At 40.3% G+C, this 22,888-nt stretch overlaps 1 protein-coding gene across 2 annotated transcripts in view; it reads right to left on the reverse strand.

The window, feature by feature from the left end:
- ROBO1 (roundabout guidance receptor 1) overlaps positions 1-22,888 on the reverse strand; it is a 748,981-nt gene that overhangs the window by 646,645 nt on the left and 79,448 nt on the right. For both annotated transcript variants that reach the window (XM_075102152.1, XM_075102145.1), the window contains exon 2: positions 5,575-5,715. In XM_075102152.1, coding sequence (XP_074958253.1) covers positions 5,575-5,662 — 88 coding nt within the window. In that variant the 5' untranslated portion in view covers positions 5,663-5,715. The remainder of the gene's footprint in view (positions 1-5,574; positions 5,716-22,888) is intronic.

Genomic DNA, 22,888 nt, shown 5'->3' on the forward strand with positions numbered 1-22,888 from the left:
TACAAACCCGATGGCACTTACAATGGGAAAAAATACATTAAATCATCATCCCTTGCTATATAGCACTTAGAGATGCATTTGTCACAGTTACCTTAAATTAGGATCACAAACACGTAATTTATGGCCAAGAGTGACATTTCATAAAGCCTGTGAAAACAAAATTACCAGAGAATGTGCACCAAAACATGGTATTTCTTGTCACTACAGTTTGTCAACAGAACAGTTCATCCAAGATGATCCTTTCTACAGTAGAAATTATATGATGGGAAGTTAAGAACATAACAGAGATTAATCTGTGGTCCTGATTAGTAAACTGGATTTGAGCTGGCAGTGTGCCTTTGACCGAGGGAAGGACACCAGCACACTGGGATGCTTTAGTGAAAGCATAACCAGCAGGTCAAGGGGTGATTAGTTCCCTCCAGTTGTCACTCATGAGCCTGCACATGGAAGTGTGCATCTAGTTTTGGGCCACTCACAAGAGGGAAACGGAAAAATGGAAGACAACTCAGAGAAGAGCATTTAAGTTGATCAGGGGGCTGGAGCATATGAGGTAGTGGGAGAGACTAAAGAAGGTGGTTATGAAATTTCCATCCCTGGAGGTGCTTAGCTGGACACGGCCCTGTGCAACCTGATTTAACTTTGAAGATAGCACTATTTTGAGCAAAAGAAAAAAAAAATTAGACTAAATGACCTCCATGTGTTTTCTGACCGCATCTTTTCCATGACTCTATGAGTGCTCTTACATCACAGCTACAGACTTCCAGTCTTGTATTTATATATGTCTTTAATCAAAAATAGCTAAAGGTTATCTTCATTTGGGCTCAGATTCAACGAAAGAATAACTGGAATTTGCATGGAGGACCTATATTTAATTATTTGGTCCAGTTAAATCATGGTCCTTCTGTCTTTAGAGTTAACATCTGTCTGGGACTTAAAGCTCTGTTCCTGAGGAGGAGTAGCTTTACCTGAGTTTTGAGTTTCTTGGCTTCTATCCTTTGCCTTTTTCCTGTTCAGGTGATCTGAAATGCTTACTGGCTCATCACAAAGTAGTGATGAGCATCACTTCGCTTTAAAACAACACAAAATTATAATCAACAAAACTCAGCTGTTGGGTCACTTGCTCAGAAAGGGTGAAAACTATCCTCAGGTACCTCCCAACTGAAGGAATTTAAATCCATATCCCCTACTCTTTGAAAAGTGTCAAGGGAGTACTGGTCACTAAATTTCCTTAAGCTCAGTGAGCTTTCACTCTTCCTTTACAGCTTCACAATCAGGGTCTTACATGGAATTCAAGCATCCAATTCTCTTTGCCTCTGAGCCTGTGCCAAAAGACAATCAACAGTTAAACTATGAGTTTGGTTTGACTGAACATTTCCTTTTCAACCATTATTCTCAGAAAAACCTGCACAACCATAAAACTAACTAAATTCTCTACCTGAACAATTCAACGCTTTATTCGGATCATTGAGAGATGGATTTTGGATATTTGATTGAAAATTCATTCAGGCACTTAAAAAGTACAGAAGAATGAATGAGTACTCATTACATTATACAAGACAGTGGTGATCTTTATGAAGCAGCAAATGAAGACCTTTCAGTCTAGGAACCATTTTTTCAAGGTACCTTCACAGGTTGCAGGGAAAGCAGAGGAATATAGCACTCCTTGTCAAAATGTATCAATCACACGTATGAAACCTAAGTATCATATTCAGACAACAAATTCAGTAGTTTGGCAAGCAGCTGACAGGGAAAAACTGCAATTCTTATTTTCACCAGCCAGATCATAGAGTCTTGAGTACTGAAAAGTTAACAGTGATTTTTAAAAAAATCACACCAAACAATTTATTTATATTACTGAATGATGATTAACTTGAGAAAAGCTCTGATGTAAGAGTTTCCAGATTCCAAAAATGATTGCTTACAGCTTAGCATGTTAGAGGTAGTGAAAAAAGACAATTTGAATTTATGAAAGTTTCATTGTGAATAACAACTCTCTCCCATTGAAAGAGGCAAACAAGCTACAATAGTGAATGTATTTCGTGTAGTGTTTCATCAGTAAGCCAAGAAGTATTAGGAAAAAGGAAATCTCAGATATTCTTGTCTAGCCCAGAGAGGGTCAAACCCTGGGCTGGTTCTCTTCAGGATTTCAGTAAGCTTCTGTGGTTATCAGAGAGAGTTGTTTTGCCTTTTTCTTTTTTTTTTTAGACTTACAGTAGTAAAACATATTTCTCAAAATTACATTTTACTATGCATATTTTATATAACTTATGCTTTGTTACATATCTGCGCGTCCTAAAGGGAAGTTATTTCCTGGAGAAACAATACGCTTCACAGATTTAAAAGTCAAAAAAAGTATCAGAAAAGCAGTCTTTTTTTTACTTAAAATTATGGAAATATGTCAGGCTTTCTAGTGAAACATCAGTCTTTGCTCAAGTACTGAGAAACAGTACTTGTAGACCATGGAGACCTACAAGCTTCTATGAAAATTTCTCAAAATTCTGGGTTCAAAAGAGGTCTTCAAGATCTACAGAGAATTCTATTACAGAAATCTATTAATCATCTACCAAGGACATTCAAAATTTGTCATTACAGGGTTTTACGAGGCTTTCTTTGTCCAGATAAATCTGTAAAGCTCAAGGATTGACTAAGTCCCGCCTATCTGGCACCTGTTCCTGTTCAGACGGAGGGGACTTCCACAATATTCCATGTGAAGGACCTGATGCTAACCCCAACCAAATCCATAAGGAATGCTCCTACTGTCTTTATTAACAGACCACAAATCTGAAATCTTGCAGTCACTTCTACTGATGTTAAAAAAAAAAAACACAAAACACAAACACACACACACACACAGAAAACAAACCCCAAACCAACCACAAAACAGTTTAAATTATTAAAATATTTTGCTGCGTGTGGAATTTATAGTTTTTCTATGTTTTTTTGGACAATGTAGTAACTGGTAATTTTAAAACGCTTCAACGACTTAACAGAAAACATAGAGCTCAACATATGCACCTAAACATAATATAACATTAGTCAATGCCACATTTTCTTACTTACCGTGCACTTTAAAATCAACTATCAAGTTTTCCAGATTTTAAATATGCAGAGCAACTGGAAAGAAAAATCACATCTTTGCCAGATAATGTTCAACCCCTGATTAAATAAAGATGTGCCAAGGCAGAGATACTTTATGCCTCAGGAGACAGCCATAGTGGAATTGCAAGTGTATTTTATATGTGAATTAGAGGTAAGATGTAATGACATGAGATGAAAGGCTCAGCCATGATTTTAATAAAGGGGGGAGACAGTACTTCCCTGTGGACCCCATATGCAAAAGAGTGAGACTCAACAAGAATATATTAAAAGATTCAGCAAAAACTACAAGAAATGTTTCAAAGTTATAAGACTACCATTAAAATTCATCACATTTTACTGAAGTAAAAAATTCCAGTTCTGAGGGTAAGCTTTAACACTTTTCTGATACTTTGTCATGTGAAATTACAGCTATGTCATCAATAAGCTGGAACAATTTTCATTTTTTTAGATAAAACAGAATTGGAGAGTTTGAAACCATAAAGCTTCATGTTTTTAAAGGTGTCTAATAATATAATCTAAAAATAATTTCATTAAATCTGTTATTTTGAAAGCATGTTTTTATTGAAATAAAATAACACTAAATTTAGTAGTACTATGATCACAGACATATTAGCTGCTTAGTGGTTTTAGCAATCCTCAGAAAAAGCTGTTACCTATTGCTCTATTGATATTTTTTATGGATACAGTAGAATTCCAAAGAACCATTATTTCCATTTTTTCTCCAATAAATGGAGGAAGAAGTTTGAGATTTTGCACAGGTCTCTCTCCTTCTGTGCATTAAAAAAAAAAAAACAAACCACAAAACCAACAAACAAACCAAAAAGGAGAAAGGCATGCCTTTGTAAGGAAAAGACATGAAAAGAGCAAGATGAATGGATGAACTGCTTAAAAGAAAAAAAAATCCTGCTTTATTTGATCTTTTGTGATAATCACACTCCTGGCACCCCGCCAGCGAGGCTGAGCACACTGACGTCTGGCCAAGTAGAGTAATCTCTTGGTTCAAGTCCGAGGTCTGTGATGAAAATTACAAATCAGGGACAAAGTCGAAATGCCACCTGTGATTTTATTCTGAAACTAATTTGATGGAAAAAGTAATACAATGCAAACAGCCTTTTTAGTAGAGTCTACAAACCTATGACTAAATTGAAACCAATGCAAGTGGATGGAGGTAGCTATCATGCAAATACATTTGGATCTGCAGGCATGCCTTTTAAAAAGAGCGGTAGATGTCTTTGTGACAGGTAAATTGCTCTGAAATTACGTTTGAAGTCCAAGGTCAAACTTTTAAAATGATAATTTTAACTTACATCTTCCTTTATTCTCGAGTCTTTTTGCATCTCCTACATAATGCATTTGAAACCAACAACACCAGAAAAAAAAAAAAAAAAAAAGATTGCAATTAATATCCTTAATTTACTTTCCATAAACCACTATTCATTATCGGTCAACAAACCCTTGAAGGAAAAAGCCTTTTCCTTTCTCTCTTCACTCAGCAGTCTATATTTGAATTAGCTGCCCAGAGATACATGGAGAAGAATTGTGTAGCCACAAAATTCAGCATACACAATGTATTCAACTTAGAAATCCAGCCAGTAGAGTCTTCTATGTTATTATTCAGACGCAAAGCAGAAAAAGCAGCCACAAAATATCAGCATGTCACTTTCTTTTTTATGTCTATTGAGTTTTCCTTCATTTTACTGAAGGGTTGTATGTTATTCACAGTACTGATCAAAGTTTGTTTGGGTTTTTCCTAACAAACATTGAAGATGAGTCAGAATGACTCAGAAGCTGGTTTTACAGATTTATTCTTTCAAAACAAAAAACCCAAACAACACAACAAAAGAGGTTTTGTCTCCTGTGTGCTACTTGAATAAAAATATACTCTTCACTTATCAAGTGACACAGATTACCTATTTTACCACCACGTTCTCTTATAAGTTGAATAGCATCTTGCCATTTTCACACATGCTTACTACTCCTCTCTCCACTAGTAAGACTTGCCATACGCAAGCACCAGGATGATTCCTGAAATATAGGACTTCACTGGAAACACTGCATTTCAGCTGTTTCACAGTCGCTGCTATTTTCCTTCTTCTTCAGGAGGGTTCTCTATAGATTCCCTATCCGCTTTGATATTCAAGTCCGTTTCTGCGTTCCCTCCATCAACAGTGCTAATCAAAGGAATGCTTTAATAGCCACCTTAACCTTCTCATACTTATATTTTCAGGCCACTCCTTTTCTATATCTTCCTTTGCAGTCAAAAAAAAGCAACTCATTGCAGCGTAGACAATACAGTTCTTATTAAATTCTGTGTTTTAAATATGCAGATATGCTTATAAGTTTCTTAACTACACACACACACAAATTAATACATGGAGAGAGAACTTGAGGTATATACAGGCACATATTCACACAGACAGCATAAAATTTAGTCATAAACACATGAACATTTATGTTTAAATAAAAGGTACCTACCTGGAATGAGCTGACCCAGTAACTGATGGCATCTGGAAAGGCTGAATACAGCTACTATGACCAAAAAAGGATAATCTTTCCATTTCATGGTGTGTCCTTCCTTGCATTACACCAGCTCAGCAACACTAACGTAAATGTTACCTGCAATACACAATGGAAATAAGACATTAATGATAAATTTAAGGTACTTCCAAATATTTTTACCCAGTGTAACTCTATGAAGTATGCTGGTTTCAACACAGTTTTAGCTATTAAATAATGTTAAATTTTCTAACAATTAGGAGATTGTAAACCACAACAGAATATTAACTATCCTTGCAGAGCAGACAAGCCCAAAACAGATGTTTTAAAGGGAGACATGAGAAGCCCCACAGTGCACGTGTATATTTTAAAGTGCTGCATGTTTTTCGGTGATGTAACCCAACATACTAAAGAATTTGTTCAGTTAGCAAGATAATTCAGTGTAGGTTGAATCCATCCCAGTTCAAGGACATGCTTAAACACTTGCCTACATTGCAAATGCTTCAACACTATTCAGCTTTCTATACAGCAGGGTTAAAACTTTAACGTAGTCCTCTTCTTATGACATGGTGTTTTGCTGAATGAGGATTAGGGATAATTTTACCCAGTAATAACTTGAAGAGTTAAAGTAACTTTCTGGTGAGTTTCTATGTTCTCAAGGGCAGAAAATTTTCATCTGACAGGCAGGAATATGGAATCTTTGAAGAAAGAAAACATTTTTAATAAAAATATGACTTTTACATTCATTTTTCTGACCACCACAGCCGTAGGTTGAGAAATATTCACAACTCCACCACTCATCCTACTCATTTCTTATGCTTCAGCTACGTTAGTGCTTAGTATGGACTTTGCCAGAACTCCTCACACCTTGTTTACAGCATACCAACCTGTTCAAAATGCCTTTCCTTTACAGATTTCTAAAAACATACAGTGTTTTTTAAAAACAGTAAGATGGTTTTTAGACAGTCTTTTTCATTAAATACACATAATCTGTAAATAAATGGGTTTAGTGCTTTGGGGTTTGGGGGTGGGGGTTGGTGTTTGTTTGTTTTTTATAAGGGCCTTTATCTCAATACAAGCCAAAATGTATAAAAACCTATGGCACTGTCAGCCACTTCTTCAGTCTGCTGGGACAGAGACTTTTCAGCTGTAAACGTAAGATATATTTAATGACTGCAGATAGAAGAGTTGCATCATTACTGGGAGTATTTGGTGTCATCTGACACTTGGATGTTCAAAAATGCATACGTTAAATATGAATAGATTCAATCACCTACACATGCTTCATTTTACATTTGCTTTTAGTGTTTCGTCTGTGCTCCTATTTCTTAGCAACCAGAAATAATACTCCATTTGCTGCTACTGCCACTACCTGAATCCTACAAAATATTTTTTCTTCATTTTTCTCACTTCATCTCCACTGCACACACAAAAAAGTTCCTTCTATTCCTGTTCTTTTAATTTCTCCTATCACTTGTATGATTGCTCTTCTGTTGCAAACAGCTTGACAGCTCTTAATGGCAGAGTTAACAGCAATTAATGGCCAAGGTGTTACATGCGGCTCTAAATGTTACGACTCCAAGACTGAAATGAGGATTTGCAACTTTAAGGTCTTCAGAATATTGATCTTTTTCTCTGCACAGCAATATAGGCTTGCTTTATACAACTATTTACCGCATTGGTTTCAGATTTCTACAGTTTCTTCACCTGTACTTTCTGCCTGCAAATACAAGATTGAATGTTGTTTCTGACTCAGAGCTGATGAGGCAGCCCACTGAATTTTGTTCACCAAACAAAAAAATAACACTTTCAGCTAAGGATTTACCTTGTCATTATAATGTGAGGTACTCACACAATATACATCGATATGAAAGAATCATTTCATTAATATGTGTTGCAAAATCATTCAAGAACTCATAGATTTAATAAGAATCTAAGTGTTCCCATCCAGTGGCACGACACAACTCCTACTGATCTCAATAGGAGTTAAGATCACACATTCTGGAGGCAGAATTGGTTTGTGGACCAAACTGTATTGGGTTTATGTGGCAAGGTGCTGGTAGAGGGGGTGCTGCAGGGTGACGACTCTGAGGAGAGGACAGGGGCTGCCCAGTGCCCAACACAGCTGGCTCCAGCAGACCCACCACGGGGCACAGCTGAGCCTGTCAGCCAACCTGATGGTGCCTCTGGGAAAACCTGTGTAAGAAAGGGCAAAATGCCAGATAGGCAGAGAAATAAGGGGAAAAAAAAGGGTCAGAAACATTAGAGGGAACAACAAGGTGAGAGTAGGAGAAGGGGGAGGAGATGTGCAGGGTGCCAGAGCAGATTCCTCTGCAGTCCATCGAGAGGGTCACGCTGGGGCAGATGTCCACACTGCAGCCTGTGGAAGACTCCAGGCTGGAGCAGGTGGATGTGCCCTGAAGGAAACTGCAGCCCATGGAGACCGACCCAGTAGCAGGTTTATCCCGAAGGACTGCAGCCCATGGGAAAGGCCCACATTGGAGCAGGGGAAAAGTGTGGGGAGGAAGAAGAAAAGGCGGAAAGGGGCTGTTATGGACTGACCACAACTTCCCATTCCCCATCCGCCTGCACTGCTCCAAAGAAAGGACTGGGGGGGTAGAGAGTTGGTGATGAAGGGGTGAAGTTGCGCCCAAGAAAAATGGGCCGGGGGAGGGATGTTTTAGGTTTTGCCTTTCTTTCTCACCATCCAACTCTATTTTAATCAGCAAAAAATTTTGCTCTTTAGCCAAGGTTTACCCACCACAACCATAAAGCTTGGGGGGAGATGAATCCCACCAAGATACTTTATGGCACTTGCCCTACCTGGGAAGGCAGTCCATGCGTTAATCCAAACTTTTGCCTTTTCCATACCTCTGCCTTTCATTTAATCAGTAGACTATGACTTCTTTTTAATCCCTTTGTATATGAGAGGGCTCCACAGGGAGCTCAGATGTTAACTGCCTGGCTGGTTTGCTAAAACCTTTTCTGCCCTTTACTTCTGCTTGTGTTTTATGTTTGAAATATAATACTTAATTCTAAAGCCTGGAATTATTTCAGTGTTATTACGAACATTATTCTTACAGAAAGTTTCAGTGAAGATGGCTTTAATGACACCAAGTAATTTTAATAAGAAAACAAAGCTTTTTAGTCTGTACTTTAAAAACGATTCTTGTAGATATTCAATGAAAACAATCCTGAATGTGAGGCTAATTCCCTGTACTCAGAGTATAGTGCTTTCTTCTGATATAGTAGCCCTGGTCACAGGGAGAATAAAGTAGAATAATATGTCATCAGAATGGAAAATGGTTTTCAGATATAAGCTGAGTTCAGCAGAAGAGAAACAAGATCTTTCTTATCATAGTTTACTGCCATAGTCCGCAATTCAACTACTATACTATAGTGGAAGAAACCCACAGAAACATATCACAACCAAAGGGATTCAGCTGGCAATTTAAAACACTGTTTCCCTTAGTACATACTAAAAACCCATGAAGTATCTGCCACATGCATTTAGAACCTCTATCCATATACAAATTTCTCAGTGTCATAATATTTTACTTTTTATTATAATAACTGAGTTAAATGTTTCTGTGCTTTGTCCTTCCCTGCAATTAGACTTTCAGTGTCTGAAATACAAAACTAATATTGCGAATAAGGACTGGCACTAATTAGATGTTGCCAGTGGCAGAAGAAGAATGCACTTACCATATAAACTTCAGCTGGCCTGAGACCTCACTTAATTCTATACCAAATGACTGCAGATCTACACCAGAATGTGCATAAAATATTCCAGTCCAATGAGTTGTCCAGAGTGCACAATGAAGATAAACACTGGCTCCTCTATGACATTATAATCATTAAAGAATCAATGGCAAATTAAACTGCACAAACCCAGAGGGGAAAAAAAGCACTATGGAAAATGCAGGGACAGGGCCTAATCAATTATTTTCTTCCAATTCCCAAGTATAGTGCTATTTATCACTATAGCCAGTGCAGCATTCTGCAGCAGAAGCAAAGACACTGAGACAAGACTAAAACCAATGCTGGTTTTCTTTATATTTCTCCCCGCCCCCCCCCTTTTTTGTTTTTGTTTGTGGTTTTTGTTTTTACAATTTGATTATGTTGCTTCTCTCAGAAATGGTAACCTGATTGGAAAGACTAGATTTTGGCAGTATGTTGAACAAAGGTCAGGTAATTAAGGTTCTAATTTGTAAAAGTAACTTCCCATTATAAAACTTAGGCACTTTGGTAAATGTTATGCTAAAGAGGATTGTTCACTTACAGGATGAAACAGAGTTTTGATGTGCCATGTCCCCAAAGGCCATTTCGGAGTAGACGGGCAAAATTTCACTGGAAGCAGAAAAAATAGGAAGATCTTCCTTTTGAAGCAATGTTAACTCATTTTGAATGCAGAAAATTTTTAAACCTTGTCATGCATTGTTAGGTCTGCTGATATTGGATGGACCTTCCTGTACTTTCAATCCTTGTGTTATAAAGTCCTGATGTCTATTAGTCAGACACTCAAGTCATCTGGTCAACTCTGTTTAGACTGACACTACTTCTGAACTTACTCATCCTGTGCATTATCATCACTAAAGTTATGTATCACTGAAATTAAGAACTTCCCTCTACTATTTTAAACATCCTGTCTTTGTTAAACTAAATTTATTTGGAGTTCCAGGAGGATGAGAAGGAAACGTTGCCATACATTGTCTCAACTGTTTCCATTTAGGAGCAAGAATGACAGAGGGTTGATGAACTAAGGGAAAAAAGTCTGGCCAGCTCCTTTTCTGTTATAAAGTAAATCAACTCTACTAAGATCAAAGCAGCTAAAAAAATGATAAATCTATTTAAACCAAAGTAGTTATCAGTATACAGCATATATGAATCTGGATTGTGATCCTTTCAGTGACAGTTTCAGCAGACATTCATGAAGCTCACCTTATTTAATCTTCTAGTATTCAAAAATATTTGCTTTTTTGCAACCAATAGTTAGGTCAGTTTTAACAGTTATGATGCAAGATTTACTTGTTTTAAGCTGTGAGGTTTGGGGTTTTTTTTTAAAATGCTGTGAGAAAATCAAGAGTAAAATAATTAATAGTAATAATAGTAATAGTAATGGATTGAATGTGCTCAATTTACCTTTCTAAGCTGGCAAGTGACAAACTTACACGTAAAAGAGTTTTACCTAGATTTTAACTGACTTGATTCTCCATATGGTATATTTACTGCCGAAGCAGTACCATAGGAAGACTTCACCTACTATAATTCAAAGGGAAAAAAAAAAAACTGCATCCATGTTCATCCACTCATACTGAAAGACTGCAGCAGAAACTCAAACAGCAGTATCAGCCTGACAAACTGTGGTATGTGACACAGGCTGTAGCCTATACCCTAAATACCCTCTACTATGCTGCCTACACATGAAAGCTCACTGTGAGGGGCCAAACTTATGACAAAAGAAACGTCTTTTCTCCCACCAGTCTCAGTCTCATAAACAATTTCTCTACCAGACATTATCCTAATCTCTAATGTTTCCTTCATGTGTCTGGTTATATAAACTGAGATTAATTTTGAATAAGGGACACTTTAACAAAGAAGTTTTTCTCAGTGAGGAGTACATAAGTGAGACAGTGAGCAACAGAACATGATTTCTGCATAAGGAAGCAATATATTTATAATGCAATAAATGTGCAATGCAAGGTATGAAGCATGAAGTGGAGTGTTAAGGACTATAAAGGAAAAAAAAACCCCTAAACCCAAACAATCCCATTAACTGTAAAGCAATGATTTCCAATTGTTCTGTGAAGTGGGGCCACTCAAGAAAATGGATAGTGCTTTGCAGGCTCCTGCCCCTGCCTGACCCCCGGAGTGTTGGTCTCTCTCAAGGAGTCAAATTAGGTTACTTAGCGCTTACTGTTCTCTGTCTTTTCTGTCTGCTGTGCCAGGAGAAATACAAAGACACTGTCCGAGCGTGCAGGGCTGGGGTTAGGAAAACTAAAACCCACCTGGGGGTCAGTGTGGAGAGGTATGTGAAGGGCAACAAGAAGGACTTCTATAAGTACATAAGCAGCAAAAGGAAGACCAGCGAAACTGAGGTGAGGGACCTGGGAACAGAGGACATGGGAAAGGCTGAGGTATTTGATGCCTCCTTTTATCTCAGTTTTTGTTGGAAAGACCAGCTTTCAGGAATCCCAGGCCCCTGAAACCACAGGGGAAGTCTGGACTAAGGAAGACTTGCTCTTAGTGGAGGAGGGTCAGGTTAGGGAGCACTTAAACCACCTGGGGTCACACACCAGTCCCTGGGACCTGACAGAATGCACCCATGAGAGCTGAGGGAGCTGCCCAACATCAGTGCAAGGCAACTCTTGATTAGCTTTAAAGGCTATGATGATCAGGAAAGGTTCCTGAGGACTGGAAGGAAGTAAATGTCACCTGTATCTTCAGGAATAAGGATTCAGGGAAGAGCAGGCCTGTCAGCCACATCTCGATCCCCGAGAAGGTGATGGATGAACCTATTCTGGAGACTGTATCCATATGCATGGAAGGACAAGATGGTTATCTGGAGTAGTCAACATGTTTTTATGAAGAGGAAATCATGTTTAACCAACCTGAAAGGTTTCCATGATGAGATGACTGGCTTGGTAGATAAGGGGAGACCAATGAATGATGTTTATCTTGACTTTAAGAAGGCCTTTGACACTGTCTTCCAAAGGAACCTCGTAAAGAAGCTCATGAAGTACAAACTAGATAAGCAGAGGGTAAAGTGGACTGAAAACTGAACTGCCAGACTTAAAGGATTGTTATCAATGTCACAAAGTCCAGCTGGAGCCCAGCCCCTTGTGGTATTCCCAAGGGGTTGCTACTGGGTCCAACACTGTTTAGCATCTTTACTAGTGACCTGGACAGTGAGACTGAGTACACCCTCAGCAAGTTTGCAGATGACATAAAACTGGGAGGAGTGACAGATATGCCAGAGTGTTGTGCCGCTATCAAGAGGAACCTCTGCAAGCTGGACAGTCTCATGAAGTTCAACAAAGGAAAACCCCAAGTCCTGCACCTCGTGAGTAATAACCCGAGGCACCAGTACACACTAGAGGCCAACCAGCTGGAAAGCAAGGACTCAGGGCTCCTGCTGCACAAGAAGTTGAGTCAGCAATGTGTCCTTGCAATAAAGAAGGCAAAAGGTATCCCGGCCTACTCTGGGAAGAGCATGGAAAGCAAGTCCTCCCCCTCTCCTCAGCACTGGTGAGGCCACACCTGGGGCGCTGGGTCCAGTGTTGGGCTCCCTAGTAAAAGACTGACAGCAGAGTAAATTCAGCAAAGTGGCATGAAGATGATTAATGGGTGGGAGCATCTGTCATATGGGGAGAGGTCAGGACTGTTCAGTCAGGAGAAGGCTCAGGGTGATCTGATCCACGTGGACAAATACCTGCTGGGAGGGAATGCAAAAGAGGGAGCCAGGCTCTTGTCAGTGGTGCCCAGTGACAGGACAAAAGGCACAAATTGAAACACAAGAAATTCTACTTAAACATAAGAAGAAACTTTTCTACTGTGAGGGTGATTCAACAGTGGAATAGGTAGCCCAGATAAATGTGGAGACTCCATCTTATATGCAAAACCAGGTAAGACACAGTCCTGGGCAACCTGCCCTGGCTGACCCTCAGCTGGCTGACCCTTCCCTGCCTCAGCTGTGATTGTCCTGCTTCACTGTTTGGGAACCACAGCACCAAAATCAGCAATCCATATACTGTTTCAGGAAAGGCAGTATTATAAAGTGTTGAGCACAGAATGAGTGAAGGCTACCTCTCACCAAAAACTGGACACAAAATGCTCAGAAGCTGTGGTGTAGAGTGACTAGGAAAGCTAGCAGCATCAAATGGGCCTGGAGCAGAATCTGACTGGATAGAGATAGTATGCTGGGCATGTTAGGGCATAAAAGAAAAAAAAAAAAAAAGATTAAAAAAAAGTAATACTAGAAAAATCACTTATCCTGTGAAAAGTCCTCAATGCATGGTCAAAAATGGAAAGTTGAAGAGGTTTGTGATGACATTTTGGAGGGAATAACCTTGTGATCCCACAGGTAAGCAGAACACACAGACTAACACTTAAATATGCTATGCAGCATTGTAAGCCATTGCCTGCCATTACAGCGCTTCTTGTGTTCAGGCTGATTATTCCCCTGGAATGCAAAAATCAATTCTAACTTGCAAACTATTATTTTGCACAGACCTGCGGTATTGCAGGTTTTGTTCTCTATTTTATATTCAGTCACAGGGGAGCAATCAGAGGCCAAAGGTAATTGGTAACAGTCACCAGTGAATTCATTGGACAAAACTCTCCTCAAATCCAGAAGGTGATTTCATTCTGCTAATTAGCCTTTTGTTAAATCTGCTGATATAGCTAAAAGCTGTGGGAAGAGGGGGGAGAACAGATTTGTGTTGTCGCTCTCAAGAAGCTATACAAGACAGCAAGAAGGAAAAATCTTAAGGTCTTAGCTAAAAGCTTTACAGTGCAGGACACTATCTCTGTGTGTCCACATGCACAAGCACTTGTGTGAGAGGAAGAGCTGATGTAGCTTTAGAGACACCTCTAATCTACTAAAATTTACTTGTGCTTCAAACCTAGAGGAAAGCCACACTTTGGGTTATTCTTCCCATTGTAGCCAGGCTGCCCAGCATAATTCTCGCTCGTAGTACACCAAATTTCTCTCTAATTAAAGCAGCCTGCCAAAGAAGCAGAACTGCGGTCTCCAGGAGCTTCAACAGACTCACTCCATGCAACTGTAAGAAACAAGGCTTCTGAAAACACCTGTCTGTTTTTTTTAAAAAATGCAATTTCATATTTTTCAAAATTGTATTCCCTTTAATCAACCTGAGCCTCCCTTTCTGCATAATAAGGGACCATCTCTTAATAAGGGCAAACAAGCAAATGTAAAGCAAATCCTGTAGTAACAGCACTACGGAAAACCCTATGGGAAAACTAATTCAGAGCTGGATTTGGATGTGGCACCATATACAAACGTAGGCATAAAGCAGGGAGGGGAAAGAAAAAAACAACCATTCTTGGTTAGTAGCTGGATCACTGACTGAGGCAGGGTGTCTGTAAAGAACTTACACATAGTCATGAGAATAAAAATTATAACAAAAATCATGGATTATCTATGAGGTTGCTACCTTTTAAATGCTTTGCCCTGTTTTAGTGAGATTTTCTTTTTCTTATTGTGATTCAATAACCAGGAAACAAAACTTCAACATGATTCTGAACCCAAATTACAAGACTGACAAGCATCAGATACTACTAGTCTATACGTACTCAGAAGAAAGCAACATTTATGATATAAAATCATTTTCTCGTTATTTCTTGAGTCTGGAAAAAGAGTATGACAAAAGTAAAAAGGAAAGTTCCCTTTAGGGATACTCCTACTTGTGAATGTCAGGAAGAAAGAAAGGGATACTCTACTATTATATCAGATACTTCCACCTTTCATTTTTATAAACTCCTTTTGCACATAAGTGATGCAAGAATAAAGTACCTTCTGTTTAAACTTAAATGGGTTCCTTCAAAGAGGTATGAACTTGTTAAAAGCAGTGCTATCTCTTCAGAATAAGAAGAATATGTTTGAACTCTAATCTAAATTTATGACAAATTCAGTATCAGTGGAATAAGCACCATGTTTTCCAATAGACAAATCTTAAGAGCTGGCTAAGTGTTAAAAACTTTGTGCGTTTTGAAAATACAACCAAGGAACGATCTAACTAAAGCGAGAACTTGCTCGTATCTTATAATACCAGTGCTCTACCTCTTTTTTTCCCTTTGGCATATTAAATCAACAGCTCATGTCTCAACTATAGAGACTTTCAAGAGAGTGGAAAAAAAATGGGTACTGTATCTGTTGTGGACTTCCCAATATGAAATACCATGTTTCCAAATTGCTTTTCTAGAACTACATACTCATCAATTTTTGTCATCAATACTCATCAATATAATTTTGTCATCAATACTCATCAATATCATTTTGTCATCAATACTCATCAATATCATTAGTTCTGCTTTCATGTAATTAGTAATTTCTCGATTTGTAAGAAATACTGTCAACATTCAAACACTATTAAGTAGTGGACATCTGAAGAAGTGAAGTGGTTGTTGTCAAAGATACTTCCAGAGTCACATGGAAAACAAATAGCATTTGATAGAAAGAAAGTCCAGTGACTGAAAGGTTAAAAAAAAAAATTCCTTTGACTGCATGTTGACTCCTCTGTTATACCTGATCTAAAAAAGCAAGGGTTTTTCAAAGGCATTTAGCTTTAAACATTCACAGTACCTTTGAATGTCCTCAGCAGGACCAGAAAAAAAGCATTCAATTTTCAAAGATAATTGTGTCAGATAACTGTCTCATCCCTTTTCAGAAACAATCTGATAAATACCTAATTACCAGCCAAGTGATTTCAGAGCCACACAGCTGGGCCTAAGAAAACGCTACAGGGAATGACAAGGTCCCCTAAAGCCATAGAGAGCAAGAGGCAGTTGGTTTGTGAATTACTTCATTTATTCAGCTGATAAAATGCATAGAAATTCCCCAGAGAAAACAAAGTATTCATAAAATGTTGAAATAGTAAACAGAATCAATATTTAACCGGAGAAGTAAAATATTAATTTTCAAATAAAGCAGGGCTACATACCACAGAACAATTATGTTCCAAAATCCACAACAGTAAATATTTGAGTCCTTAAAACCACTCATTTTTACGGAAAGCATTTGTACACTATTCAGTCTAACCATGTCTTGTGTTGCTATATAATGCTGTATAACAAGAAATTGGCTTGACAGTAATTTATACTGCAGTATTGTTGCAAACTAAAAAGCACTCTAATCTTAAAAAATTACAGTCTTAACTATCAAAGTGGAAAGAATTTATAAATTGTCACCAATGTTCAAGAACTACCTCATCCTTTTTGAAAAAACTATTAATCCAGCAATCCTTTCTAAAATCGCAGGAGTAGCTTCACTTTTAAGTTATCTTCACCAATTAAAAAAACCCACTGGTATATGTAGCATCTCAGATGTCAGTGAATCTTTTAAATTGTACATTGTAAAAGCCAATCCTGTAATCTGGCTGAATTCCTTGTGCTTGGAGAAGTGTTGGCCCCTACTACACACCCTAAATGTTAATGGAGTGGAGAGCATGAAATATCAACATAATGATGCAGAGTTCAGAATCACAGATGGGAAGCAGAAGATTACTGATAATGCTTCAACAATATTAAATTGACCAAGTTATATATTCCTCAGGCTTTATGAAATACGTGTTTGGTGTGTGAAAAATGCAACAGATCTGGAGTAGTAATCTCAAAAGTACACATTTCTGACCTAACTCTGCTCCCAGATTGGAGCAAACTGATTGGAATTTTGCAAATGCAATGAAATAGGGATGGATCTATGCACTTCTGTAAACCACACTCACGTGATTTAAAAATAAGGACACAAAAGATGTTACATATACACAGCAGAGAGGTGAGCCAATGGCTGTTGAGGCCACAATGTGGGAACAAAAATTTAAACTAAGCTGGTCACCTTTACTCTGGAGTGGAACAGTAGTGATCACACAGTCAAGAACAGAGGGACAGTTTTAAAACCTGTTCCTTTCAGATTCTCAGCGAGTAAGCGACAGCATTTCTGCATGCCTCATTATTCACCTTGCACATAAACATGAATTAAAGCTGTCCGAGAAGAGCTGACACTCTGCTAGCATTTAGGTTCCAGAAGTCAGGCACGCATATTCAGTGGGGCAGGCAGGAAAAAGTCCTGAGGTTTTGCTTGCCTGAAAATTAAGCTCTGACTTCAGATCACAGCTTTTGTGTAACTGGTGTTGTGAAAGTGTGTTTAAATACGGAAGTAAAATTCCCAGATAAATTCTCTCCCCAGCTACAATTTAGCAAAAAGAGACCTGAGTACTAGTCACTCAGCACAAAGAAAAGCCCAGCCTCCACTTCAGTGCATGGTAAGAGCTTTGAGTTCATCTAGCCTCCATGCTTCTTAGGCTTCTATCATGACAGAGGCAGTAAATGTCCCCTCATAAATTCAACACTCTGTGAAATAAAAAAAGGGAATACTAGACAGTCTCAGTGCACAAAGCAAAACATTGGATGCTTTCCACTGCAAAGCTATGAAACAATAAGCATTTTGGGATTGTGGACTGAAGCCTCCGGAGGCAAAAAGGCTTGCCAGAATTCTTTTCCCCTTGAGATTCAACTTTGAGGGAAAGAAAAATAGCTTGGCTTTTGCCCTTAATAAGAATGAGAGCAATTAGAAAGGATTTGCAGATCCTGCTGCACCAATGAGCCTTCTCAGAGACAGAAATTTACATCAGGATTCACAGAATATTCAGCTCTCCCCTAGAGCACATTCATCCTTCTGGGGTCGCTGGTAAAGGTGAAGCTTAAATATAAGGACTTTCAACCTTGTCTGCTTCTTGGTTAAATAGACTTGTGTGAAATGCTAACTCCTTGGGGGAAAGGAAGAAGATGCCACCTTTCATGAAGATACTGGAAGAGTGGCAGAATCCCTTTGAAACTGAGACTGATCTGATAAGGTCATTATGGTTGTTAATAGCAACTCTTTCCTCCGCTTCCTTGGATGAGGCCGTGGCATTTAGCTGCAGGTTGGGGCAGCGAGCAGCTGAGCTGTCATTGCAGGGGGATGCTGGGGACTGGCTGTGCCTCTGGAAAGCCCCGTCCTGTCCATATCCCAGCAGGCATAAAAGCATCTCCCTGTGAGAGGAGTACTATTGTCTCCTAGCTTTTCTGGGACCACAGCTAGTAGCTTTTAGCTATGTTTCATACTTAAAGTAGACTTTGCCATCTCACTGTCAATTTTGCTCCCACTAGCTTTGAAACCAGGAGTCCAGCGTGAAGAAAAACACAAAGATTTAAAGTAATTGCATTTCTTCAGCTCCTGAAACTGTAAATCTTTGGGTCAAAGGAAAAATAAAATAAACCATAATGTCACCACTCCCAGGCCCAAGAGGAATACAGGGAGGATGTAACCCTTACCTCTTTTGTCTGGCTAACTCATGCAGAACTCTACACCAGCTCCAGAGGAGTGAGATGCAGGGCAATGCAGTGGTGGGCCTTAAAGTATGTGGGAGGGAACAAAACAGGAGATCTGTCATTATTTCAGAGAGAAAGTTTAGTGGATGCAGGATGTGAATCTTTCAAAACCCAAGTCCTTCTGGTCCTGCTATTTCTGTTTCAGCCTCCTATGAGAATAGCCAACAATGGTGGGGGACCACGGACTATGTGCAACAAAGTGCTATGCTGTAAACCTTGATAAATCTCAAGTATGTTTTATGAAAGGGATTTATTTAGTCTATGTGCTGTCAACAACCTATGAAAAATTAAGGTATCATCAGCAAGCTCCTCCCAGAGCGTGATGCACTCCCTGTTCCTACAAGTAGGAGGGAAGACAGAATCTGAGGCAAGACCTGAAATCTCATTTTTAATGCTTCTACGGAACTGAAGTCTCAGGCAAAATATATTTTAAAACTGCACTAAATTTTATCAAGAGCAGGATATGCAGAAGAAGTTTCCCCTCATAATCTAAACATCCATTTGAAAATGCAGATCACTCCTAAAAAGAATATCATCACCTTTCCTGCCACCCCCCCTTTCTCCTTGGTCTCTCCTTTTAAGAAAATCCCTTACAGCATATTTTTAATCATCTCATCAGTTTTGGAACATAATTTAAGGTCTGAAGTTATCTGTTATAGAGCTAACAGTAGCAGAGAATTCAATTTGATAGATTGAATATTTTGAGCCTGGAAAACTTCCCATGTGATGATGCTCCCAAACCATTAATCCTATCTACTAGAAACAGAGAAGCTGTTAGTGGCCATTAGTATACGAAGTACAGTAAACAAGAGCGTACATTTTAAGTTTTGTTTCTAAGTATTATTGTAGAAAAATAAATAAAGAGGATAAAACTCCTAAAAATGCCCTGACGAGGAGAGCAGAACAGATACGGGAAAGAGAATGAAGGTTTTATTGACTCAGAAAGGCTATCCAAACTTAAAAATTCTGATGCAAAACTTGAAATTACATTTACATACAAGAGCAAACATAAAAAAACATGTGTCTCAATAAAAAATTCTGGAGTTTCAGCTACCCAGAGAGCACAGTAAACCAAAGCCTGGCAAAAATTTTAATTCATATTTCTCAATGGACTTTCCTCAGAGAAAACATTCAGCTCCAAAAAAAGGAATTTTGTTTTGTCAGAATATTGCTTTCACATGGAGGGGCGTCCAGTACACCTGGAATCGACTGCCCCAGGGGTGGAAACACAGTCCTACCATTTGCCATGGACTGATTCAGACTGTACTGGAACAGGGAGAAGCTCCAGAACACCTTCAGTACATTGATGACATCATTGTGTGGGGCAGCACAGCAGAAGAAGTTTTTGAGAAAGGTGAGAAAATAGTCCAAATCCTTCTGAAAGCTGGTTTTGCCATAAAACAAAGTAAGGTGAAGGGACCTGCACGAGAAATCCAGTTCTTAGGAATTAAATGGCAAGACGGTCGTCGTCAGATTCCAATGGATGTGATCAACAAAATAGCAGCCATGTCTCCACCAACTAGCAAAAAGGAAACACAAGCTTTCTTGGGCGTTGTGGGTTTTTGGAGAATGCATATTCCAAATTACAGTATGATTGTAAGCCCTCTCTATCAAGTGACCCGGAAAAAGAATGATTTCAAATGGGGCCCTGAGCAACGACAAGCCTTTGAACAGATTAAACGAGAAATAGTCCATGCAGTAGCTCTTGGGCCAGTCCGGGCAGGACAAGATGTAAAAAATGTGCTCTACACTGCAGCCGGGGAGAATGGCCCTACCTGGAGCCTCTGGCAGAAAGCACCTGGGGAGACCCGGGGTCGACCCCTAGGGTTTTGGAGTCGGGGATACAGAGGGTCTGAGGCCCGCTATACTCCAACTGAAAAAGAGATATTGGCAGCATATGAAGGGGTTCGAGCTGCTTCAGAAGTGGTTGGTACTGAAGCACAGTTGCTCCTGGCACCCCGACTGCCAGTGCTGGGCTGGATGTTCAAAGGAAACATCCCCTCTACACACCATGCAACTGATGCTACGTGGAGTAAATGGGTTGCACTGATCACCCAGCGGGCTCGAGTAGGAAACCCCAGTCGCCCAGGAATCTTGGAAGTGATTATGGACTGGCCAGAAGGCAAAGATTTTGGATTATCACCAGAGGAGGAGGTGACACGTGCTGAAGAAGCCCCACTGTATAACAAACTGCCAGAAGATGAGAAGCAATATGCCCTGTTCACTGATGGGTCCTGTCGCCTTGTGGGAAAGCACCGGAGATGGAAGGCTGCTGTATGGAGTCCTACACGACAAGTAGCAGAAACTGCTGAAGGAGAAGGTGAATCGAGCCAGTTTGCAGAGGTAAAGGCCATCCAGCTGGCCTTAGACATCGCTGAACGGGAAAAGTGGCCAGTGCTCTATCTCTATACTGACTCCTGGATGGTGGCAAATGCCTTGTGGGGCTGGCTGCAGCAATGGAAGCAAAGCAACTGGCAGCGCAGAGGCAAACCCATCTGGGCTGCCACATTGTGGCAAGATATTGCTGCCCGGGTAGAGAAACTGGTTGTAAAGGTACGGCATGTGGATGCTCACGTCCCCAAGAGTCGGGCCACTGAAGAACATCGAAACAACCAGCAGGTAGATCGGGCTGCCAAGATTGAAGTGGCTGAGGTGGATCTGGACTGGCAGCATAAGGGTGAACTATTTCTAGCTCGATGAGCCCATGACACCTCAGGCCATCAAGGGAGAGATGCAACATACAGGTGGGCTCGTGATCGAGGGGTGGACTTGACCATGGATATTATTGCACAGGTTATCCACGAATGTGACACATGCGCTGCAATCAAGCAAGCGAAGCGGGTAAAGCCTCTGTGGTATGGGGGACGATGGCTGAAATATAAATATGGGGAGGCCTGGCAAATTGACTATATCACACTCCCACAGACCCGCCAAGGCAAGCGCCATGTGCTTACAATGGTAGAAACAACGACTGGCTGGCTGGAAACATATCCTGTCCCCCACGCCACTGCCCGGAACACTATCCTGGGTCTTGAGAAACAAGTCCTGTGGCGATGTGGCACCCCAGAGAGGATTGAGTCAGACAATGGGACTCATTTCCGAAATAGCCTCATAGACACCTGGGCCAAAGAGCACGGCATTGAGTGGGTGTATCACATCCCCTATCACGCACCAGCCTCTGGGAAAATTGAAAGGTACAATGGACTGTTAAAAACCACACTGAGAGCAATGGGGGGTGGGACATTCAAGCACTGGGATACACATTTAGCAAAAGCCACGTGGTTAGTCAACACGAGGGGATCTGCCAACCGAGCTGGCCCTGCCCAGTCAGAAATCCTACATACTGTGGGAGGGGATAGAGTCCCTGTAGTGCACACAAAAAGTATGCTGGGCAAAACAGTCTGGGTTCTTCCTGCCTCTGGCAAAGGCAAACCCATTCGTGGGATTGTTTTTGCTCGAGGACCTGGGTGCACTTGGTGGGCGATGCGGGAGGATGGAGAAATCCGATGTGTGCCTCAAGGGGATTTGATTTTGGGTGAAAACAGTCAATGAACTGAATGGCACAATGTGAACTGCTATATAATATTGTGTGTCACCTCTGTGTTGTATCAATGATATCAGAGTACGAGCCTCCCAATCCATGGAAGATCAACTATGAAACAAGCCGTGCAGCAGTGATGGAACGATGACTGACTCGGCATGCAGCAACCCAACGCCACACACCATCTCTCCCACCCGGAAAGACTGATACAACAGATGGAGCCCAGAGTCATGGACTGGGTGAACTCAATGGACATTTTAATGGACATTTTACAGGGAAGATCCATGAACTAAGGGAATGATGTCTGTGTATTATGTTAAAGGATGGGAAGGGGAGGGGTGGTGGTTGGTACGGTTGTATTGCATCATATGGGACCTGGGCATGGTGTAAGTGGTATGGAATAAGGGGTGGAGAATGTGCTGGTTTTGGCTGAGAAGGGGTTAATTCTCCTCACTGTGGGGGTCAGCTACCTTTCCAGCTTCCCGCGCTCTGCCGCGTGGCGTGGCAGGGGGGGCTGGGAGGGGCAGGGCCATGGTGGGGGCGGCTGACCCCGACTGGCCAATGGCAGGTTCATTCCATACCATGTGACACCATGACCAGTATATGGAGGGGGGGCAGTGGCAGCGCAGAGGCGGCGCGGCG

This window comes from Phalacrocorax aristotelis, chromosome 1 (assembly GCF_949628215.1).
Source record: "Phalacrocorax aristotelis chromosome 1, bGulAri2.1, whole genome shotgun sequence".
NCBI classification, from domain to species: domain Eukaryota; kingdom Metazoa; phylum Chordata; class Aves; order Suliformes; family Phalacrocoracidae; genus Phalacrocorax; species Phalacrocorax aristotelis.